Below are 23,950 nucleotides of genomic sequence, written 5' to 3' on the forward strand. Positions count from 1 at the left end.
CTTTTGTTGTGTTTAAATGTATGTGTAAAATAGCTGCCTTTTTTTTTTTAAGTAAGTACAGTCTAGAGATACTAGGTTAGCAGCATGCTTGCTTTGCAAAGGGAGACATTTTAAAACATGGATGTTTACAGTAGTTGTTTCCCCTTTTTTCTTAATTATTGTTGTTATTATTATTATTATAATTATTATTATTTCTTACTGGAGTAAGAAGAAAAGTGATGCTGGTTTTGGTTTGGGTTTTTTTGGGGTGGGTGGGGGGTATTCAAACCACTTGTCACCAATCAGGGTCTTTATCCAGCAATTCCAAGAAACACACGGTTAACTTGGAATGAGGGAGTTGCTGGTGAGAGTCCTTCTATACTTAAATTTACTAAGAGTTTAAGTCCCTTGCTGGACCTGGGCCTGACTGCATAAGAGAAATATCATCTCTGCTTTTTTAGGACATTCTCCCCTTTCCTTCATGGAACCCTCCCGGAGCTTTGAGAAGCAGAAGGGAGATTGTACAGTTAGGGCTGGTCTGGTCTCATCTCAGATGTTTGACTACATCAATTCCTCCGTGGTATGTCAGTAAATACCATTTCCTTTGACCCTAGAAAGCTGATTTAAAAGCAAAAGCTTTTTGCCCGAGGGTGCTTGGCAGCACACAAGACCCCTCCTGCAAAGCCGGCTCTGTCAGCGGTTGGACTAGATGATTGTTGTAGGTCCCTTCCAACTGAAATATTCTATTTTATCACATCACGTGTACTGAGTCATCCGTGTCTGCTCTGCAGAATCAAAACCATGAAAGCAAGAGCAAGTGCTTGGAAATCAATGCCAAGACTCCCATTGATTTCACTTGTCTTGGCGTCATGTCTTTAACAGTTGGAAAACAGGCTGATGTCGTCCGTGTATTATCATTGTGGAGGGGGGAGGTTATCATTGGGAGTCACGGAGTAACACTGAGATTTCGGGGTGAAAAGAAAGGAGGCTTGAGCAGAAGGAAGGCAGAGGCATATAGGGGAAGACCAGCCCATTGTATAGAGATGTTCCTTCTGTTGGGGTTTTGGGGGGTTTTTTCCTCCTTTTTTTTTTCTTTTGTTTTCTTTTTTATTCTACTTTAGATCTGCAAGCTTGTGCACTGTGGGTGCGTGACTATTTTAGTGTGAAACGTGTTTTTTGTCATAGTATTGAAATAATAAAAGCTTCAACATAGTTTGGATGTGGAAGGTGTAGCGATAGTTCAGATTTGAAAAAAAAAATATTCAGGAAAAAAAAAAAGAGAACAACTCTTAGAAGGAACAGAAGCCTTTAAATGAAAAATCAAACCGAGCTGACTATGGCATCCATTCCGTTGTGCTAAGGTGATGAACAGAAGGATGATGGGGGTGGGTAGACTGCAGTTTGGCTCAGGTAAACTGAGCCACTTTTATTGGTGTATTCTTCTAAGTACGCGGTCTTTTGCAGTGGCATCGCATAATTTCAAACTGTGAAAAATAATGGTCTCGTCATTTGCTAAGTGTGGGGTTTTTTGCATTTTTTCCTCAGCTCCTGGGATGCAAATGGAGGATGACTGGATCTGCAGGCATAGACACCCATGCAATACCCATCCTGAGCAGGGTATCAGGGCAGGATGGGTCCTCACTTTTCAAAGCCTTGTGTCAAATTCGGCCCTTGCATGACCCGTCACAGCAGTGTCGGTATAACTACGGGGAAGTTTGGCCCACGGTCCGTAGGATTTGTTTTTGAAGGAATCAATCCATCAGATGCAGCACAAAAAGCTACCATGGTCTGTCTATGGTTGGGGGGGGTCCTTGGGGCAGCAGAGGACTAGAGGACAGGGAGTGTGTACCTCCATTCCTGAGGATGACCACAACAATTTGTTCCTTATTTCTGCAAAGTTTTCGACTGCTTTTGTCATTGCATGTTCTACCTTATAAGTTATAGCCCACTGGGAGCTGAGCAGCTGATAAGAAACAAATGCTGCACGATGCTAGTGAGTAGAATCATGTCCAGTGGCACTGGTCAGCACGTGTTGGGTGAGATTTGTGGTGACTGTCACCTGGACTGGCATTTCTGTCATAAAAGGTAACCGGCTCAAAGCGTGATCGAGCACCCAGCTGCACCGTTAGAAAGTACCCTGCTGACTGCAGTGGGTTTGTGTCGAGGTCGAGGGAGCGAGCACCCTTCCAAGGCAGAAGTGAACCCTGTGGTTGCCTGAACACTGGGAGTGTCCACCCAACTCCTTTTTAATGCCCTCATGACCCTTCCCAATACCTGCAGATTAATTCTGGAGTGGTTTTATACTCGCCCTTAAGGGGGGATAATTTATTTTAATTTAGAAGTACCCCGTTTCCAAGATAGCTTAGGCTTCATTGTTTTTATTTGAATCTTTGAAGAGGGACCAACCTGATGCCGTTTACGCTGTATACGTTTATATATGTATCCGTGCCGTACATATATATCTATATGGCAACACAGACTGATCAGCTTCTAGTTGTGGAGTGATTACATTTCATGCTGCACCATACGTAAATATGATAAGATAATAGTGCATCCAGTTGTTCAGCTTTTAGAGTGGAGTTTTATTTTCACACTTTTCTATGGAGCCTTCAAACCCCAGATTTTCACACTAGGCTGTTTTGATAGTTGTTCTCAGACCCTCCATTGACATCCTTACCCAGCATTCCCTACTTTTGGGGGCCTTCTATCTTGTTAAAAAAACAAAAAAACAAAAAATCTTTTTACCAAGTGAAACATCGGTTCCACCTTTATTCCCATTCTCACTGGTGTAAATACTGATACTAACTGAGGATTTTGACTTTGCATTCTGTCAGAATACTGTGTTCAAATAAAAATGACAAAAAAAAAAAGCTCATGCCTACAGTCTGCCCTTCTTTAGATGCTCTGCCTAGGTCCTGTACAGACAGGGATGCCCAGGGCTGGATTTGTACGTGAGCTTAACGCGGAGTGAGCAGTCCCACTGGGGCATGCCCACAGCACGAGGTAAACGTGCGGCTGAGGCTCTGGGCTGCAGACAGCAGGAAACACAACTACCTGCACAGTGACGTTACTGAAGCAGTCGTGCTGCGTGGGTCACGCTAGTGCATCTGAACAGTGGCAGCGGGCTACCTGCTGCTCTGTTGTACTGCGTGTTTGCAAGACCGCGTTTTTATGAGAACCCACCGTGAACAATGGCGAGTTGGCAGATGTGGGACAAGGTCAGTCCTCGAGCAATATGCACGTGTGCAATTGTACAGCTGGCTTGTGCAGGGAAGTTGGAAAGTCAAGAGGTGCTCTGGAAAGAGTGAGTTTCTTTTTTCTGTTACTTTTTTCTTTCTCTTTTTTCCTAAAATTTTAGCTAGAAACTGCCAAAATTCCAAACTTTGTCATTTTTATAGTCTGGGGTTGCAGGGGGTGTCTGTTTACTTTTTCTTGAGAATCTCTCCACAAATTCAGCTAAGGTAGACTTCAGTTTCACACAAAAGTTTCTATTTGGCTGAAAAAGAGCTTTTTTCCTTACTACCTAACCATTTGAACAAAAAAATTTCAACTACTTTCAAGTCAGGGAACTTTAACTGATAAAAGCCACTGATTCTGTTTCAAGGGAGGTCTCTGAGGTTGCCTTTTTCTGTGTTCCTGGTTTTAGCAGCTGCTTCCCTGAGTCACACCAATGTCACCTCTGCGTAATGCCTGCTGGATGGACTCCATTCCCTGGTGTTTGGTATTTCCTGCTGTAGCATCTTAATGAACCGTGAGCAGCTCAGGTAGTTTTTCCTCTTCTCTGAGGTGAATAGAGGGGCCTGGAGCACTTGGCCTATTTTACTGTTGCTGCAGAGCACGTGCCATGCGGAAAGAGCGATGAGTTTTCTTTCCCTGGAGTCGGGGTTGTGCTCAATGGCAAACAGAACTGAAAAATTCTTTACTCTAGATCTTTGTATTTCTTCAGCCATTCATCAGTCTTCAGACCAAACATTTCCTGGTAATTTTAACTCGTCTCTCCCCCTGCTGAGGCCATGGCACCCAACTGTCACTGTCAGCTTGGCCGACTATGTCTCCTTTTACTGCAGGCTGGGCTGAACGGTAAGTCTAGGCAGGGGGGTCTTAAGGGAGACGGCTGGAGATCAGCTGCAAACAGTTTCCTCTTTCTCTCTTCTAGCCATTCTAGGTAGTTGGTTTGTTATCTGATACAGATATATGAATAGACATGCACATGCTTTGAGGGCATCGTTTTAAGTGCTTCTGTACTGAACTGTATGGAAATATTTAGAGACCTGGACACCGTTTCAGTAAAGGCTCTCCCCTCTGCACGTCAGCCAACTAAGCTCTCTACTGTTTGTTGCAAACTGGCAGGAAAACGCTACGCCTAGCACAGCCTCGCAGGGCCCCAGGCAGAGAGCGTGCACCGCAGCCGTGCTCTGTAAGGGATAAGCAGATCTTGCAGCTGAGCCGAGAACTTCATTTCATTTGCTGCAATGAAACCTCTGCCTGGCTGTTAAATGAATTCCAACTCTTACTTTCCCCAGCTGCGTTATTAGCTTTGTCCTGCCCACAGAGGCTCAGGTCCTGCAGGCTTCGCTCCATGTTTCTCTGGCTCACTGGTGCAGCTCAGTCACCTCCCTGTGCTGGGGGCACTGGCACATCAGGGGCCCTACGCAGCATAGCACCACGTCTGCTGGCTAACGCGTAAGTTATTTTATAGGAGCATGTGAACAGTGTTGGGAGGGAGCGGCGGCTTTCCATGCAGCGCTAGCAAATTATGCTCTTTCTTCTGTAGCCCTCCTGCAGAGCCTGATGAACAGGAGAAATAAACAACGGATCTGCTGGCGGAACGAAATCCAACTTCTTGTGTGGTGAGGGAAGGGGGAGCTCAATGGGAGGAGCAGAAGTAAAGACCATTTTGATGCAGGTGAGTGGGAGTAAAGGCAGGATCTGCCTATAGAGATGCCGCATCTTTAAGCTGAAGGGCTTCACTCTCCAGGCCACTGAGCCAGTGAGTTGTAAATCTGCAACTCCAAAAGAGTCTTTTAATGATGTGACAAGCCGAGCTCTTTGTACTGTGTGTGGTTTACTCGTAACAGTTTTTATTCTTTTAGACCTTAAGCATGGCTTTATTTCCCAGATTTTCTAGGATAACAAATACAAGCTAAGATTGCTGGTCATTCTAATGACACAGTTATTGCCTCGTGGGTATTTTTAATTGGACACCATGGACACTGGATTTGAAACAGCTTCATCAGAGATAAAAAAACACCTTTGGGAAGGAAGCTTATGTAAGCAGAGCAGAGCTGAATTGCAGCGAGAGGAGAGAAGGAAGCTATTTTGTTTCAGTGCATGGGGGAAGGGGAAAGGGATCTTCTGGCAGTTCCTGCAGCAAAGGGGCTGGAAGGGACAGGAGATCCTTGCTGCCTGTGGAGTTAGGCAGCTTACTGCCTTTTTGGCACACATAGCCCTGGAGAGCATTTATCCTCCCGGGCAGTGTGGTGGGACACAGGCAGGAAAAGGCCTGAATTCACAGCTTTGCTCCCAGATGCTTTTTGTGCTGGAGGATGGTGCCACCCTCTGGCTGTCTCACTGGTGACAGGCTGCATGTCACACCGCGGGAAGGGCTGCGCCGGCTCCCAGGCACGAAGCCTGCCTGAGCACCCTCCCAGGGACGTGCCTCCTTGTCTGATAGCACAGAGGGTACAGATACCGTCGTTGTCAAGTGGTCACTTCTCAGATGCTGCTGAGACCCTCTGATCCCATTGACTCGGAGGGAAGGAGAAATGCCTATTTTGAATGTGAGTAACCCTCAGCCAAACTCCAGTCTCTCTCCTTCCCAATCAAAGATTGAGAAAGCCCCAGTCTTTAAAGGGTATCTTAAAAAATCAAAGTGGTATAAAAATCAGGGCAGTGGAGGCTAGAGGGTATTGGTTGTGGATGTGCATTCATGTCTGTTTCTTCAGGTTCCCTCTCCCACTTGGTAGGTCTGCTAAACTTTGGTTCAGCTAATCATCTTTATATTAACCAAAGAAGTCCCTTTCACTGTTTTTTTGCCCATGCTATCCTATACCTGTGCCCTGTGTATGAACAGAAGATTACTTCAGACATTAAAAAAGCCAGACCAAAAGGATCTTAAATACTTCTTGGAGAAATGACATGCCTGTGCCCCTACTTGATATGCTCCCCGCTGGTAGCTCCCAGTGGGGCAGCTTGCCTCCTCACTCTGCCAAATCAAACCCAGATGTGTCTTTTGCTAAAACAACAAGCAGGAGGAAGCACCAGCAGGAGATCTCACTTGTGGTTTGCATACGTTCAGGCTGCAAGGCAAAGACTGACCTGTTTAGGAGAGGGAAAAGGAGCATATTCAGCTCAGTGATCAGTGAAGCGTTTCTCTGAGAGTGCAAGCCAGAAGTTAAGCAAGGAAAGCCAGGATGAAGAGAGTGGCTCTCTATCAGCTCTGGACTAGGAGTCTTTCTCCTGTGCTATAGATATTTCTCTACGACTCCCCTGGAAGGCGTTTGGTAAAGGGGCCCTCTGTAGCCCCTGGCAGGCCAGCCATTCCACCGCAGTTAAAAATATAAGCACTACTTGCCATCAAAGGGATTTTATCTAGGAGTAATGGGGCGGAAGAGAAGTCACCTGCTTAACGCTCTCACGTAGTTGTGCATCTAAAAGCATACTTTTTTCCCGTAGTAGCAAAGCTCTGCAAGGGCATGCAAAAGGAGGAGGTAGGCATGCCCTTTCTGTAGGTCTGTGTTTACCTCGTGCTGAGGATTTGCCTGTTCTCTGTGCTCAGCAAAGCATGATCTTGTTACACGTTCAGGTGCTTAATTTCTACACTGGCACGGAGAGGGGCGAGCGATGTGGGGGCATGCCCGAACACAGGGCATGGGCTGGTCCGGGAGAGAGACCTCTTGCCGCACCCTGCGGGGCGGGGGGAGCACGGACAGCCCAGTCCGGGGGCGGACAGCAGCCGCCTGTACGCGGGGGGGGCCGCAGACACCGGGCGGTGACCGCGGCTGTGCCCGGCCCCGGAGGGTGTCACCGCCCGCCCGTGAAATGGCGGACAGCGAGGCCCCGCCTCCTCGTTTGCATAGCCACGCCCCTTGTTTGCATAGCCACGCCCCCCGCGACCCACCTGCAGGCGCTGCGTCAAGAGCGTGGCCCGTGGGCGTGGTCCCCATGGCAACGGCGGCGTCGCTGCGCGTCTTCCGGCTCGGCCCGTCGCTCCGGAGGGCTCCCCCGGCCCGGCCATGCTGGCCGACGGCGAGCAGGAGGCGGATTTCCAGCGGTTCCTCCGCCGCGTGGACGACATCGGTGAGCGTGGGGTGGCGCCGGGCGTGCGGTGGTGCCGCCCGCGGGGAGGCGGCGGGGGCCGGAGGCGATCTGATATCCGCGTTTCCCGTCCGATGGGGTCCTAGGGGCTGAAAGAAAAAAAAGGAGGTCGGTAAAAGGGAGGCAGATAAGGAAGGGGAAAGAGGAAAAATCCCGCTCCCTCCGCCCGAGTTTGCTTTGTGTGAAGTCTCTTTATGAGCTCAGGTGTCGTGAGGCTTTGTGGATGCCAAGAGTTGCTTTCTAAACCTAGGAGTTTTTATAATGCAGAAGCTGTAGGTAGCTCTTGGAAGCGAGATGAAGTTGTATTTGTGTTTCCATTTATAAAGGCCATCCTGGTCACCGGTGCCTTGTTATATGTCATCAGAGGCATGACCGAACTGCTGGTCCCTCCAGGACCCCTTAGAGTTATATGTGTGTATATATATCTTTTTTTTTTCTCTCCTATCCCCTTTTTAGCCAATTTAGTGCAAGGCCTGAACTCCACAGACCCAGCTGTCAAGGAAAAAGCCTTTGCTGAAACAGAGAAAAGGCTCCATGATCAAGAAACTGGCGAGGAGGAAGAAACCAAGACTATAGTGAACAGAACAGTCATCAACACACAAGCTTCTGTAAGGGTTTTTTTTTTCCCTTTGAAGTTAAAGCCGTACACAGTTGAGGTCTTTTAAATAACACTCATTCACATTCCTTGACCAAGAGAAAAAATTTTGAACAGTACATACAAGTACGGTCTGAACACGACTGCATTTTTTTCACTAGTTATCTTGTTGGGAGGTACTTGCTGTCATGTTGTTTTTGTCTTAAGACTGGTAATAACACAGAAGCCTGTTGGTTTTATCTAAGTTGGATGCAAGCACTGAGGTGCCATAACTTGCAGCTTTTACCTGTGGTTCAGGAACTTGAGCAAAACAAGTTGAAGACACAGAATCCGTTCATTAATTTCATTCGGCTTCAATTCCTGCAGTAGGGTTTGGATTTCAGTGGCTTGCCTCATTAAAGATACAAACGGAAGCTTTCTGGTACTATCAAAAATTAAGTCCTTGCCGTCCTTTGTTTAAGTATCCATTTGATATTCCCAGTATGCAACAATCTGGGTATTTCAGACACCTGTAGCTCTGAACAACTTAACCAAGCGTACCTTTGCTGCTGTGGTTTTTACTCAGATGTCTGTACATGTACATGCATGTGCTGTGTTTCTCTTTTTTTAGGACGTGGCAAATGCAGAGGCAGTGAATGCAGGTAGGACAGTGCTCCCTCTAGCATTTAGCATCTCTTTAATCTGTTTTTAGCAGAGGTGGAGTAAGGATTGCTGTTACTTCATGCAAGACCTAATTCAACTCCTGCCAAAGTCAAAGCTCACTTTTCTAGTGACTTTAACCAAAATTCAGTAAGATCTCGGAACACACTCAAGGATCTTACCAATATGGCTGTACTTTGTTCGTAGGTAGGAAGCTTGTCGGTGTAGTTTCTTATCATATTCTGGCCTCTCATCTAACAAAGTTAGTATTTGGAATTTGAAAGGAAACAAGTTTATCTTTAGAGATGAGATACTTCGAGGTAAGTATGCAAATCCTAAGTGGTAGCGTGGTCTTTATGTGTAAAAGCTTGTCATTCGTGTTCCAGTTTCATTGTTGAAATGTCCCCTTAATATTTTCTTTGAAGCGCAATGACTCAGAAATATTGTAGAAATTACTTTTTTTTCCTCATCTGTAGATTGATTTTAATGAAGCTTGTGCCTTTTTTTTTTTTTTTTTTACTAAAATACCACGAACTCCCCTGGCTCAAAGATGGCTTTCTGGCAATTTTGGAAAAGGATGCAAAAGAACGAGCTAAACGAAGGAAGAGAAATGAACACTTAGCAAATGGTAATTGCTAAAGGCTTTTCTAGCTAATGCCTTCAAAAACTCCTTAGGGGGAACTGGGCTGATTTAAGAGGCTATCGAGCTACTCTGTTACTGCCATTTTTATGAACACTGAGACAGTGCTTTGGTTGTCCAACAGTCTTGTCCACAGCATTAATTAGCTGGATATAACAGGGTTATATACTTCACAGAGTTGTTGCAACCTGTTTTTCTCCATACTATCCTCTTTATGATAAGGGTTTGGGGTGGAGTGGGCGAGTTTTGAGTATTTCAGAGCTGGGCTGGGCAAAGATAAATGCTTGGTTTTCCCTCTGAAAGAGGAAGGGGGATCCTGTGCCCTGAATAGCTCAGAAGTCCCTTGCTAATGCAGACACCTGCAGTGGAGCTGGACTGGAATTTTGATGATTATTCCGACAGGAGAATATGGCCTCTGTTTCCTCAGTCACCATTTGGGGAAATAAAAACCAAATGTTACTTTGAATGCATGTCTGTTGTTTTGCAGCTCTGAAAGAGAAGGGGAACAACGCCTTCAGGAAAGGAGACTATGTCACAGCCATCCAGAGGTACACTGAAGGTCTGGAAAAACTGAAAGATAAGCAGGAACTGTACACAAACAGAGCACAGGTCAGCGTGTGGAAATGAGCTACTGCTATACTGCTTTTAGTGTTACTTTGCCAGGATAGAACCCAAGAAGGATTGTTCTATTATCTCAGTGAATTTCATAAAAGGTAATATACGTTGCATAATAGAGAGGCTTAAAAAAGGGAGTAAACAATATTTCCTGGCTGGTAATTATCCTGCAAAATCAATGGCTAGGCAAATCAACAGTCTATTTTTTTTTTTAATTAGCTGATGTTTGTACAATAGTTAGTGGGAATTGTTTGAAGTATTCTAATTCTTCTGCCTGGACTCTCTTGGTTTTATCTCAGGCCTACCTGAAGATGCATGAGTATGAAAAAGCCATTGGTGACTGTGAATGGGCGTTAAAGGTAACTTCAGGATTCTGTCTTTTATGATCAGGTCAAGTGCTCCTGGAAGGCAGGTGTGTGTGTAACTGATGATATGGAGACAACTTGCTAATGGAAATGAAAGAATGTGGTGGTGGTGTTGCACAGATTCCTGCATCCTGAGTTAACTTGAACAGTATAAAGCACTTAATATTTCAGTACGGTCTGTGTGCAGAAGCTTTTCTAGCTCTTAAGAGCTTTTAATTAAAAAGTTTGTTATGAGTGATAATAAGCTATTAATTGCACATATTGGCTCAGAATATCTTGCTTATCCTTCTAAAAAGGGAAGAGGCACTCTTTAGGCTCACAAAGATCACATCTGGTGGGAAAGGTAAAGATTATATAAAATGCCAAAGATCCGAATCCAAATTCAGTTGCGTTACGTCAGTGATGCCCCTGACTACAACACAATTAACAGATTGTTAATAATATTGGCAGCATCATTTCAAAAAATGGGTGGTTTGACACATAATTGAACTGGAAAAGATCACCTAATCTGTTAGTGTTGAGCTAGATGTTTCCTCAATTTATTTTTTTTTTTGTGCACAGCTAATGAAAATTAATACTACTTTAATTCCTGGCAGAACTAATCAAAAGACATACAGAAATTCTGTGGTTATAGACTTGTTGATGCAGGCCTTAACATTACCTAATTGCATGAGAGTCTGCTCGTATTGCCTGAAGTGCAGTTTTTTCTGGGAAGGACATAACCGCCAGCTGCTTTCTACCTTTAACCAGACCAAAGCCTATGTTCCTTGCATAGGGAAGGAAAGTTGGTACCTGGAGGTAATAATTCAGCATATAAACTTTAGATGCCTCTGTAGATGGTATGAATACCCTCTTTTGTGTTTACAGTTATTTTAGGCAGCTATAACTATTAATCAGAAGGCTGGAAAAAATATTAAAAGGTTAAAATTTCCAAACGCATAATTAATAATTTCTTTTTTAATACAGTGCAATGAAAAATGTATTAAAGCCTATTTTCTGATGGGGAAAGCTCATCTGGCACTTAAGCACTACAGTGAGGTAAGTTGACTAAATCGCATGGCCATGGGACCATGTTTTGTTCTGCTGTTGATGTGATGTTTTGGGTGAGAGGGAGAAATTTGTGATCTTAAAATCGGACAAATGGAAGTATGTTGAGCCTTTAGACTTGAGATAAATTTTCTGTGCTTTGCAAAGACTAATAATTCTAAAATAAACTCTCCTTTCCACATCTTAGTAAAATAGCCTGTATCGTTTGCGTTGGTACACACAAAATGTAGGAGGACACTTCTGTGTAGCTGTGTCGATTTGTACTGTAATCAACCTCAAAAGAACGAGGGAATTTTCTGTTCAGTATGTATGGCCCAAGAACTTTTGAGCTTAAACAGGATGACTCCGACTAGGATAACTTTTACTGTCTTCCCATTTTTATCTTAAATTGAGAGCCTGTTTCTTTTCTCTGTAAAGTCCAGGCAGTGTTATGAGAAGATCTTACAAACTGATCCTCAAAAGGAAAGCCTATTTCAAGGTAAGAAAGAGAAATTTTTACACTGTCATCCCTTGTTTTCTGATCAAGATGGAACTTAATCAAAATCACTGTTCTGCTCTTCAGAACTTTTGATGGAGTCTCTTTATGCAGCTTTTGTTTCTGGTTGTTTCTTCTTTAAGCTCTGTTTCATTCACCAGAGCTGCGGGTCATTCTGTACATCTGTATGTAGAAGGTAGTGCGCTCTCTGTCATGGAGTCAACTTCTTTTTTTACTCGAAACTTGACCGTATCAAAACAATTAACTGCCATGCTTTGTTTTCGACTGATTTCCAAGATTGTATGAATGAGGTAAACTTGGAGGAAAAAAGAGTGAAAGATGAAGAGAGAGCAATGAAGGAAGTTGAGTCTGGAAAGCTTGCCGCTCTGTCCATAAAAGAACTGCTGCAGAAACTTGATAGGCCTGACCAGAATATCCTCTACTATACAGGAGGGATCAGACTTCTGACAGGAGCTGTGAGAGACTGTAAGTATTTGATGCAAAGCTTGTTGATCATGGGAGTAGTAATCCAAGGAGACGAATACAAGTGGAGTAGTTCTTAAAGAAACAGAAAAACTATTCCTATATTTAAAACATAAAATCAGCAATGTTTGATGTTTCAAAATTTATGGCCAGTAGATATTTACATATATTTTTTAGAACTGGACTGACATTGTAGCTGAGCTGTTAAGACTTCTTATAGATTTGGGTCTCTTAAGATCTGTTTCATTTGTTTAGAAATATTTGTAATTCTCTGCGAAAGCATATTGATTTGCAAAGCCAGTCTCATGTTTCAGTCATCCTAAAAAGCCTTTACCTTGAAGTCAATTGTTCTTTACAGCAGCAGGCATGAATTAGAGCGGTCTTCAGCTTCAAAGCTGCTTCTACTTCAAGTAGCATTCTTGGAGTTTTTCCCCTCTTCTAGCGATGTTCTTTTCCCAGAGCTGTTGATCCAGTGACCTTTTCTTTTAACGCTGGGCTTTAGAAGAGCAGGAGTCTGCCTTCACAATGATACATCAGCCAGATGGATCACAGAGCTGATTTGTTTATCTCTGTCTTTTTCAGGCACTGACCAAACTTTATTTAGAACCAACAATGGATTCAGTATCCTCAAAGACAACGAGACTGTAAGACGGTAAGAGGTCTCCAAAGGAAAACAGTAGGATATTACAGCACGAGGAAATGAAAATATTGTTTTCAAGAAACACAATCACCTCTTGAAATGCAGATGAAATGATCAAAAGATAATGTAAGAACAGATTTTAATGTCTGAATGGACTGACTTATATCTGACTCTTATACAAACAGTGTTCTCTTCAATGCAGTGAACAGAATTAATGAATTTCTGCTTCTGTCTCCTATTTCTGTACAGTTATCCTGTCTCTCATGGTGAGAGCAGGTTTGTAAAAAAGAAACTTAATATGAAGGAACATCTGAAAGCACTTAGTTGCTTTAAGTATACCTGCTTAGACTCACTGGTGCTATTAATTGCCATCGGTAAATATTTGGCCATATAGCTCTGTAATGTAACCTGTGAAAGACTCTAATCCTGTAACCAAGGAAGAGGATCATCTCTGGGGACCTGTATCTTCTGCTGCTGTATTTTCTTGGCTGCGGTTAGTGCACTCTTCCAAAGTTGCACAAAGTTTTTACACCCTGGCTATTCACAACTATCTCAGTGCAGAACTGAATTTATCACCTGTATTGTGCTGGGTAATGCTCGTATATGGTCTGTGTGTGCCGAGGGTAGAATACAGCTAGTAGGTCATAAATCTGGTCTCAGGGGAGGTCCTCTGGAAAACAAGTCTGATAGTCCTAAAAATGTTTAACCAATGAGCTGGATTTAGAGCTTATGAGCTTAAGTGTTCATGTGGCAGATCCTCATCTCTGTGGGACTTTGCTGATTTCCCTAGCCAAAGAGCTCATTGTTTGATCTGTCCTTTGCTCTTTTTACAAACTAACATTTCTAATTTAGGGGCTTCTGTGCAGAGAGAAAAAACACTGCTGAAGTGGATCTGTCTGTTTCTCTTCTCTTCCTTTGGCAAGCTGTCTGCGCTGGAAATGGTAAAACTATGTAATCAACATAAATCATTGTTAATGTACTGTTAATATGGTACTGACTGTGTCTAAAACTGTCACTTGGCATCAGCATCACTTTCGCAGAGCACTTTGGTCTAGACCTTATTGTAAACTAAGTTTTACAGGTCAAATGTAAGTGTTGGAGATATACTGCTAGCAGCAGCCACGCTTTTGGTGGTTCTGTGCAGCATGAGATGAAATTTCCAGTCTATTCTGTGAGCATTTTAAATCTACTGGAGGGGTAGAAAGTTCCCTGTGATTATTGCTGCTTTTAAAGTAATATCACTTTTATCATTTTGTCTTTTTTAAGCAGTTACACCAGCAAAAAGCAGAGTTTTCTAGAAGTGCCATTAGAGAAGGCTGAATTCCTTTGGCATTCACAATCAGTAGTCATTGGGCAGGTAGCCCTTGCCTCTGCTTCTAGGGAGTATGATGGTCTGGGGTGGTAGTGGGTGTTAAAAGTGGTGCAGAGCGCCACACAAGGAAAATACAGAATCCTTGGTGTCGGCATCTGTGTTGACTTGTCTATCACGGGATCTAGCTGATGCCCAAGAGAATATTCATGCTGCAAGGTAAAGGGAAAACCCTTTTTATTTTCTGCGTATAGGTACTCCGCAGTAAATACAGAGTAACGTGCAGGCTTGTCTAGCTTACACGTTTGAGCCTGGCGGGGCAGTGTACTATTGTGCCTGAACAGCCTGAGCCCTAGCAGTTTGCAGGCAGCTGATGAAGTGAGGAGCACTTTGTGCTCACGATTCTGGTGTCTCCTTGTTTGAAGAAGCGCTTCGTGCCTGAGAAGCTGGCGTGTTGCTAATGAGAGTAGAAATTCAAACACCAGTGTATGTGTTAAAGTAATGATGCTGAGAGAAGATTAGTGGGTGTTCTGCCTTACCATTGCTCCACAGGAGTGTTATGCAAGATGAACACATCAGAGCTAATGAGCACATTAGTGGATGAAATAAAGACATTAAACCTGTTAAATCAGCACCTAGGAAAAAAAAATTATAAGAGTAATGGGGATGCCATTGTGTGCGACAGTGCTCGTAGATATTCTCTTTTTTTTTTCAGAAGAAAATCAGCGTTTTCTGTTGACTCACCCTGATGTGAATGCACAGCTGCCAAAACTGCTTTCTTCTGGGGTATCGGAGATCGAAAAAGAGACATTGGCACTAATTTCTCTTTACTCAGAGAATGAGAATGGGAGGAGACTGCTGGTCAGGCACCAGGACCTAACCAAGTAATAAACACTAGTATACCTCAGAAAAATGTCCCTAATGCCTGGGTTCACAGATGTTCAGAGCTCATTCCACTAGCACCAAGGTGACAGGCTTTCTGAAAGGAACACAATGCCACTAGACTTCTGTTCTTGAGGGATAGGCCTACCTACGCGGAAGTAAAAGCTGGGTGTGTGAGGAAAACTGTAGTAAACCTTGTATCTGAAGATGTCTGTGAAATGAAGTAGAAAGAGCTTATTCCTGAGGATGTTCCTGTAATTTTGAGGCATAGTTACCTTTTTTAAAGCAGTAAGTGTGTGTTTGTCTAGCACTCAATCAGGAGCACTGAATAAGGACTGTTGTCTCTTAATAGCTCATGGTTTCAAGCTGCGACTCTCCCCTCATTTGGTAATTGGTATTTATTCAGTGTTGCCATGACTCACTGAGTGGAGAAAGAAACAACGGTCTATTACATTTATCCTGTTGTCCTGCTATTTCCTTTTAGAGTTTAGCAGAGGAAAAATTTTGATTTACTGGTTTGCAGTACATGGTCTGAAGTAGCAGATGAACAGAAAAGATTCTCCAACAGTTGTATGTACTTCGCTATATTATATGCAACATTAATCCAGAGACATTTTTCCTTGGAGGAAGGGTTGAAGAAATGAGCCGCATCTAAGAGGATGCTTAAAAAAGGCAGATAATATTACTGTGGCTTGCAGTGTCAGGAGCCTGACAAATCTTCTGTCAACTTCTGAAAGAAATCCTGGGCCTGATTGCTTGAAAAGAGTTAGGATGTTCAGAAGATAATGTTGCAGATACTGACTTTCTCAGCAGTTGGGCCTGTCATCAAAAATTGATGAGACTATAGGTTCTCTTACTGTTTGGAGGGCCTCATATATCCAACTTGGTCCAAACCTTACTGCACACAAAGGAGTTTAAGATCATAAATTGTGTTGGTGCACTTAAAATATAATTTTGATCTTTAAGAATTAAACCAAAGCTGACTTTTTTGTTTGTTTTTTTTTGTTTGTTTTTTGGTTTTTTTTTAATAACAGATGGCTGCAGATTTTGATGACGTTTGTCAACAGCACTGATGCCAGGGCTAGCAGTGCCATGAACATACTATCTGATTTAACTGAAGAGGAAAGGTAACTTATATTTCTTCATTGGTTTTTATAAAGTTGTACTTTGAAATGTACTAACTGAGCTAGTGATAGAGGCTGTTGGCCTTTTTTGCTGTGAGGGTACATTACTGACTGATGTTTACCTTGTCTTTGTGTTGCTGTTGTGTTGCCTTGATCTGTGGTTTTTGTCTCAAGCTTTGTGTCCAAATATGGCTTTCTTTACCCCTCAACAGGTTCAGAATCCAGTGTCGTGTCACGCTCTCCACAGGTGTTTTACCTTTATTCACCCAGTTGCTGGTATGAAAGATCTCAGTTTCTATGTTTCTGGTTTACTTTTGTGTAAAATGTCTTATGACTGCTCTTTTCAGGGCAGAACCCCTCTATGGCAGAACTACAGTAGTTACCGTGTCTAGTTCTGTAGGCATAAGAAATCCAGTTTTGTCATGTGCTTTCCTCAGGAAAATGTCCTCAATCTCCAGTACTTAGTGCTTGGTTTCTGCACATTACTAGTTTTATATTCAGTGAAAACTCTGGACGTGGATGCAGATTCCCACTGGTAATCTGTCAGGCCAGGGTTTCACCTTCAGCTTTGTGTTCTGCTGCTCTTAATGTGACTTTAATCCACTATCACCAGCTGGTTGTATCTTGGATAGTGACTTTTTCGGTTTCTTTCTAATCTGAGAGATCAGGGTGAAGAGACGACATTAGGTCACAAGGTAAAGATGTTTAGTGGTTCAGATACCTTTCCTGGTTATCTTTTATTTAAACTACAAACTCACAATACTGTTGGTACAGAAACCTGTCCTCAGGAAGAGGGAAGATGATAGGGAAGATTGGTTCTGTTGCAGAATGGCAGATATAGCTGGAAAGTAAAATACTTCCACTTCTCCAAACAAGCACCAAGACAATGCAATAATTACAGCATTTTTACATTACCTTTCTGGAATTACAGCTGCAGCAGAGGCTGTTCTGTTCTGTGACCTCAATAAGTGAGAGTAGGAAATATTCACAGCCTGAGGTTAGGGACCACAGAATCCAGTCACTTTTTCCCAAAACTCTTAGAACATCATCGGGAGATTCGTTGTGAAAATGAGGGTGATTTGCAGACTTTGAACAGTTGGGATTTAACATAGGTGAGAGAGATTCTGGAGTCCCATTTTCCATTGCCAGAGGGATAGGAACACATATTTGCTGTTTCCTTATGATTTGTTCTTAATGTATCATTCCACTCCTCTTTTTTCAGACCTCTGCCAAGTGGGTGAACCAGGCAGCCCTTGCCCGTTGCATTGGCATCATGGGGAATCTGTGTGCAGATGTAGTCATTCGAACGCAGATGGCTGAGTGCAAAGAGTGCTGGCAAGCGTGCTTAAAACTTGTGGTAAAGAAACTTTATGGCTCCCTAGAATAATGTTTTCAGCCCTGTCTCCTGTGGAAATGGCACTTGTGTGATCATGTTTGTCTGCCTCCGGTAACAGCTCTGAACCCTTGACTGAGATCTTTCAAATCTGGTAGTTGAGTAAAAGGTCTCAGAGTGGTCTGTTGTTCACAGAAGTTGTGGATTGGGTGAAAGAGAGTGAGTGGTCCCTTATTGTAAGTGGCCCCTTTCAGGGTAAGGATGCGGTATGAACTCCATCCTCGGAAACTAAGGAATTCAGAGAGTGGGAACCAATCTTGTTAACTGCCTAAACATCAGAAGTTTGGGGTGTGCTGCTTTAGATACCAAAGTGAAACAAACACAAGAGCAAATCTATATCAAAATGGCGTCATTAGCTCTGGTGCTCACAGGACTTTGTCTTCCTTCTGAATTTATGGTGCTTCAGAGGAGCACTGATGAGCCATGTAAGTAAGCACCCAGAAGACTGAGGAAGTGCATATGCTGAACCTCTGAACTGGTTGCTCTCTTCTCTCCTTTGTACGCAGGATGAACGCTTTGATGTCAGCACACCCAAATACCATGAGTGTTTGTTTGCAGTGCTGGGCCTAATGATGAATTTGCTGCTTGAATCAAATGTGATCATCCAGGTATACAAGATCTGTGACTATGCTTTGGTAGTGTTGTTCTTATAATCACTTCCTCAGAGATTCAGAATTGCTCAAGCAGTTAGAGCATCCTCCTCCCTTGTCACTGTAGATGGGCCTGATGCAAGTCACTGCAGTCATGCCAGAACATTCAAATAGAATAGGTGAGGGAATGACCATGGAATATTGTGACCTTGCAGTCTATACAGGGAAAAAGGGCTTGGCTGCGTTAGATGGATTGAGAGCCCTCTTTCATATCAAGCATGCTGAAGCACTTAAAGGCTGCCAACCTTGGATTTTTCTGGTGTTCAGTTAATTTTTCATTTTTATTGGTGTTTAAGGTTATCACTAAGGGTAGCTGACAATTTAAGCAAGCTAAAAAATGAAAAAGTTTGCAAAATTGTCTCCTCCAACCCCCATATACGCACAGTTAAGAGAAAAATAGTGTAAAGCACATGTGGTACCTTTCCATAGCAGTATAAGTGTTTTGTTTGGCATCATTCTCCAATTATGGGATATTCTTAGATGCTTGGCTCATTCCAAAATTATTTAAAACTGAGGGTTCCATCAAGAAGGAAGAATTTCTTAAGTTACATCTAGGTGCTAAAGTGTTAGTAACTTACTGCTGTGTGTGCCCTGATCTCCATTGGATTCTTTGTTGTGGAGTTCTTTGTCTATTAACCCATTTCTGCTCTAACGCTTCCCAGCAATCAGCTGGACCTGAGTTTTGCACATTATTGTTTCAGTACGTTGCGGTGGACGTAAGTGGCAGGTGCATGTCTCTCCTCGGGGATAAGGACGGAAGGATTGTGACAGTAAGTGGGATATCTATGAACTAACGAAAAATTGTGTTAGCTGACCTGGTCTGAACACTTCAGTGTTCTAGAATCAAAGGAGCAAGAACAATTTGGGTGTTTAGCAGCTGTTTCTATTTTGTTTCAATAAATAAACATTCAGGGAGTTGTCCTGATCTCAGTTGTGTCTCATCTCTCTCTACACTGAGTCTTTAGAAGCTGTGCTGAGTTCAGTTTCCAGTAAACCATTAAAAAGCCGTGTCCTAAAGATGTTCTTTGTTATATTTCTGTAAAATTCTCCTTTTATTACTTTAATTAATTTGGTTTTATTCTGCAAAAACAAAATAATTTGAAAACTCCTTCAAGTTGTCTGGACAATTAAACATTGGTTTTTTTTTTCTTCTCTACTCTGTTTTCTAATTAAGAGAGCCATTGGAGTGCTAAGTCGCATCCTGCCAGCATCCTCCTCGGCAGTAGAAGAAGTAGTGAAAGGAGGGGTGGTGAAGAAAATGGTCAAATTCTTGAAAGTAAATTAATTTAATAAAATTCACTTTAATTCCGCTTGTATTGTCCCTTAGGAAAACCATCGTTGCCCTTGTGTTTAGCCTCCTTTCCCTAGGAGAAAGACCTGTGCAGTCACTCAAGCTGCACGTATCTGTGTCTGTGCTGTCCATTGTAATGCTGCTCTCAAGTTTAATTTTAAGCTAGGCAGCCAGTTTGGAGACTACACTGCCTTCTGTAGTCCGGTCTGTAGCCCAGGTTTTTCAGTTGTTTCCGTAAGAGCCAGATGCCTGCGCACAGCTCTGCTTGCAGGGACCTGCGAATTCAAGAATCCACTACTGCAGGCCCAGTTGGAGGATTAAAGCTTAGAATTGGTGTGATCTAATTCGGACCACCGAAAAGCAATGGGGCCCTTTCCGCTGATTATCAGTGAGTGCTGAATCAAGCCAGGGAGCATTTTTTCCCTAAATGATGCATATGATGAACTGTGGACACTGTTTTGCTGTATATCTGTGTATCTAGCAGAATGTGTACCTACCCAGCTTGGTGTGAATTCTACAGATTTGCTATGATGCAGATAAAATTAGTCTAGAAAAAGGTTGTGGCACTCTTGTAATCTAGCAAGCATCAGAGAAGTTAATAGTTTGAAAGGAATTAGGCTCCAGAGATTCAGGGAAACTCCTATGTTCATTGCTGGCAGGAAAGAGACGGTTCTTGTATCATTTTCAGCCTGTGTTCATCTTGAGATATATACTCTACAAAGGTCTTAATTTGGTATGTGGGCTTAAGCATAAGGAATACCTAAATATCTTCATGGTACCTAAACTATTCTGTAACCATGAGTAAGTTGGGGTGTGAACTGTATGTTTGTTAATGTATGCTTTATTCTAATGAAATCTAGGCTGGAGGAGAGATGACATCCAATTATGCTATAAAGACCCTTTCCGTCTGCACTAGAAGTAGTAGACAAGCTCAAGAAGATCTAGTGAAGTCCGATAAAAGTAAGTGACAACTTGACTAATTAGAGACTGAAGGCAGAGATGTAATCTCTGTCTTCCAATTACTTTATTCCCTTCTAGAGCAGAAGTGAACAGTGGGTTTTATTCTTGCAAGACTTTAGCCACGTTTTCTGAGTAATGTGCTGTTTTACCTCCTGAAATAGTGCTTAATGAGCAGTAGCTCTGTGTGTGGATGGAAATAGGCACATCAGATAATGAGCCTGAGTTAGAGAAACTGCGCTTTACTCCAGTAAAATGGCTTGATAGGCTTTTTCAGAGCCAGAAAGATGTATGTTTTGAAAAAAAGTGCTTGTAAACTGTTATGGAATTGGGTTGTATTTCCCAAAGTTAGTGGCTAAAATAAGAAACTTCATTTAGACATTGGATTTCGAGACATTGAGACTGTTTATAGTTTCCTTCTATTTACATGTGAATATTTGGCCTGGTGTTAAAAGAAAAATGGATATGGAGACCAAGTGACGATATCAGACGAGGTGTCTTAGGGTATATTTGAGTATATTTGCTCTAGTCATGTGGTATAACACTACTTAGATTGCTTTAAAATTCAGGTTCAATTAATGCTAATGTAACTACAACAGAGAATACTCAGGTTTTATCTAAATTGTTGAACATGTCAAGAAACTGTCAGTTCATGTAGTTCAACTTGAACCCTAAGGATTTCCACTCAATAAAAGCCTCTCAGAGCATCATCTTCCTTTTGTACACCCCATATTAGTTTCACTGTCAGCTGTAGATGAAGCTTTCATTTCCTCAAATCGGCAGTAACACTTCACTTTCATTCTTTCCACCAAAACTCTGGGTATTAATCTTGCGAGAAGTCACTATTTCTTATTTTTGTCATCTCTGTTTGCCAACCCAGACGTTGCCCTGTTTCTAGGAGCCTGTTGGAATCAAACTATAGTCCCATGACATTAAATTGCATTCCAGCTGGGCCACTTAGTTCAGCTTCTGCACCAGCCCTTGTTGCTGTCTGGAGCAGCACAGCCTTTTCAGAAGATATTATTGAAGCATAAAAGGTGTGGTGCGGTCTGGAAGAATGGAGGGGACCATGATAGAAAACCAAAGCAAACTTACGTAACCCCCAAGGAAACTTCATGCATGTGAAAGCCGTGGCTGTATTTTATTTAGAAAGCAGTGTGTCTAAATGTTTCTAGATTCTGTGGTCTGAGATGCTGCTGCTGCTGCTTACAGGTGCCAGCAAGAGCTATACAACTCTGTGTCAAGAGTATAGACAAAATACCCTGCCACTGTACACTATAGGTTATACAAGTAGATGAGCTGAGCTGCTTTATGTTAGCTAAGGATATATAGAAAGCTTTTTTATGTTCCTTTTTTCAGCTATTCTTTCCACAAGAGCATTTCTGTCTTAACACATTTAGCTTGGCACTGTAAGTGCTCCACTCTGTGCTTGCCCTGCTGGTATGGTAGGGTGAGAGGCCAGTGCAAGACCCTGCAAGTAGCTAAGGTGGCATGTTCAGTTTCAGAGAAATATTAAACGAATGCAGACACCCAAATGCTAGAGAACCTCCTAAGAGTGTAGGTTCAGTTTTGTGAGAAAGACATCTAGGCAAGTGGAGCTGAGACAGCATCCTGGATCCTGAACCTTGCTACAAAATGCCCTTGCTGCTCCAGGTTTTCTAGAAAAATGCCTGACACGGAATAATGCTCGCTCTCGAGGAGTTTAGGTAAAGACAGGAGAAAATATCAGTGCTACCTGAACAAATCTGTGTGCATTCTGTACTATTAATCTCTCTCTTCTCCCAGGGTTCCGTGTGCTGCTGAAGCTCTTGGACTCAGAGAATGAAATGATTGTGGGAAATGCTGCTTTCTGCCTTGGCCAGTGCCTTGTCATTCCTGGAGCAGCAACATCCTTACTGAATTCCAATGTTGTGATGATTTTGTTGAAACATGCCGGTGGTGATGCTACAAGAACTTCGGTGCAGGAGAATGCCGCAATTGCTCTGGGGAAGCTTTGTGTCGCCGAACCAAGGTATTGTAAAAAAGATGGTGGTTCTCCTGCACCATCTAGTTGTTATTAGATGATAATTCTCAAAAAACTGAGCAGTGTAAGTTGATTCTATTCATAGAGCAAGCAGCTACAAGGCAGATAATTAGCTTATATAAATACTCCATGAAATCTATCACCCTTCCTCCAACCAGAATTCCCACTTGTGGTACTGTCCCCACAGTTCTGCTTTAAGGTTCCTGTGTTGTTAGTTGTCCGTCTTAACATGTTTCAGGGAGCTCATTTTGCGTTGCTTTCTGATGTTACCTGTGCTTGGAAGAATGGAAGGAGGAGGAGTGATGCTTTCAGTTTGTAGAGGTCAGAGCACTAATGAGAGCAAAACAAAAGTATAAATGTCAGCAAAGAATGTCTGCTGCTGCCTGCCAAAAGTATGCCAAGCTCTAGCTAGCTGCAAACTGTCAACTGGATCTTGAACTGCATTCCAGACAGAGGAACTGAGTTCAACTTGTTCGTATATATCCTGAACCACTGCAGAAAGCAAGGGGTAATGCTCAGGTTCCAAAAGTTTAAGTACCTCGCTTCTGTCGGAGATCCTAAATGAGCAACAGAGAAAGTGTCTGCTCTGAGATTTGCAAAACACTCCAGAGAGAGAAAAGGGAAACACCTTATGTTCTTAGTGTTGTTAATTTGAAATGTCACCTGTCTGAACAATTGTCAAGTACTGTTTAGAACTTTTCCTTTTTGTGGGGAATAGTAATCTAGAACCTGTTTTTCATGCTACTTTAGGAGGAATTTATCGAATGTAGCATTAAACATCCTTGACAGTTTGGGCGTGGGGTATAGCAGAGCAGTGGAAGCTTATAACTTTTTTATTGTTAGTCATTTTATATTCCCCCAGAAACCTTTCTGTTGTCTCTTCAGGCATATTGTTCAACTGCGGAAACTCAATGGACTGGCCATCCTGAACTCCTCTATGAAGTATGTGCATAGTGTCTGAAGTCTTCAAGAGAGCTTCGAAATGTGCTGTTAATATCACTTGCTGTTGAGTATTTTCTTCTTTTCTTTAATAAAACTAACTCAAAGCACATCAACTTTTTAGTCCCTTTTCAAAGTGTTTGCTGGTCCTCCATAGAAGCCAGTGAAACAATATCCATAGAAGTATTAGGAGAAAGATTTAGTTTATTGTCTGAGCTAACAACTAAAATAACAGCTTGCATTAAACTTGTCTTTGCTTTAATAAATTATGTTGCCCTTTCTTACTGTCGATTTCCTTGCTGGTTAATAATTGACCAATGGCTCGTCCAGTCTACTACGGTTTGGATCCAGTGCCCAGTGTATTAGAAGAAAATGGAAATAAATTGTGAGTTGTGACTTTGAAGAATCCTTTTTTTTTTCCCCCCATACACTGTCCTCTGGTGGCTACATTATGATTCAGTATCACGTGTGTGATACCACCTCACACTTTGCTTAAACCTTAAACCTCATTCTTACCTGCTTGAATATGTTGGTCTTAATTTCACTAAGCGCTCCATCTTAGTGATAACATGACAGTGAGGTTTGTT

General features: G+C 42.6%; 1 protein-coding gene across 2 annotated transcripts; it reads left to right on the top strand.

Annotated features, from left to right (window-relative positions):
- Positions 1-7,196: 7,196 nt before the first annotated feature.
- TTC12 (tetratricopeptide repeat domain 12) lies at positions 7,197-23,702 on the top strand. Of its 2 annotated transcripts, none has more exons than XM_068418350.1 (21): positions 7,197-7,278; positions 7,753-7,904; positions 8,502-8,532; positions 9,081-9,158; positions 9,658-9,779; positions 10,085-10,144; positions 11,117-11,188; positions 11,615-11,675; positions 11,970-12,158; positions 12,738-12,807; positions 13,648-13,736; positions 14,820-14,988; positions 16,021-16,113; positions 16,323-16,386; positions 17,333-17,467; positions 18,010-18,111; positions 18,855-18,923; positions 19,328-19,429; positions 20,305-20,404; positions 22,187-22,412; positions 23,310-23,702. In XM_068418350.1, the coding sequence occupies exons 1-21, from the start codon at positions 7,215-7,217 to the stop codon at positions 23,383-23,385; spliced, it is 2,124 nt and encodes a 707-aa protein (XP_068274451.1). In that variant the 5' UTR covers positions 7,197-7,214; the 3' UTR covers positions 23,386-23,702. The 2 variants fall into 2 exon arrangements, with proteins under 2 accessions (XP_068274451.1, XP_068274452.1); XM_068418351.1 differs by having other exon boundaries at positions 14,823-14,988.
- Positions 23,703-23,950: the final 248 nt, after the last annotated feature.

The sequence above is a fragment of the Nyctibius grandis genome, chromosome 25 (genome assembly GCF_013368605.1).
Source record: "Nyctibius grandis isolate bNycGra1 chromosome 25, bNycGra1.pri, whole genome shotgun sequence".
In the NCBI taxonomy this organism is placed as follows: Eukaryota; Metazoa; Chordata; class Aves; order Nyctibiiformes; family Nyctibiidae; genus Nyctibius; species Nyctibius grandis.

Coding starts and splice junctions, on each gene's coding strand:
- TTC12 (XM_068418350.1), top strand. CDS start 7,215: ATGCTGGCCGACGGCGAGCAGGAGGCGGATTTCCAGCGGTTCCTCCGC. Junction 12,159..12,737: donor GACAGGAGCTGTGAGAGACT/GTAAGTATTTGA, acceptor TGTCTTTTTCAG/GCACTGACCAAACTTTATTT. Junction 19,430..20,304: donor AAATGGTCAAATTCTTGAAA/GTAAATTAATTT, acceptor AATGAAATCTAG/GCTGGAGGAGAGATGACATC.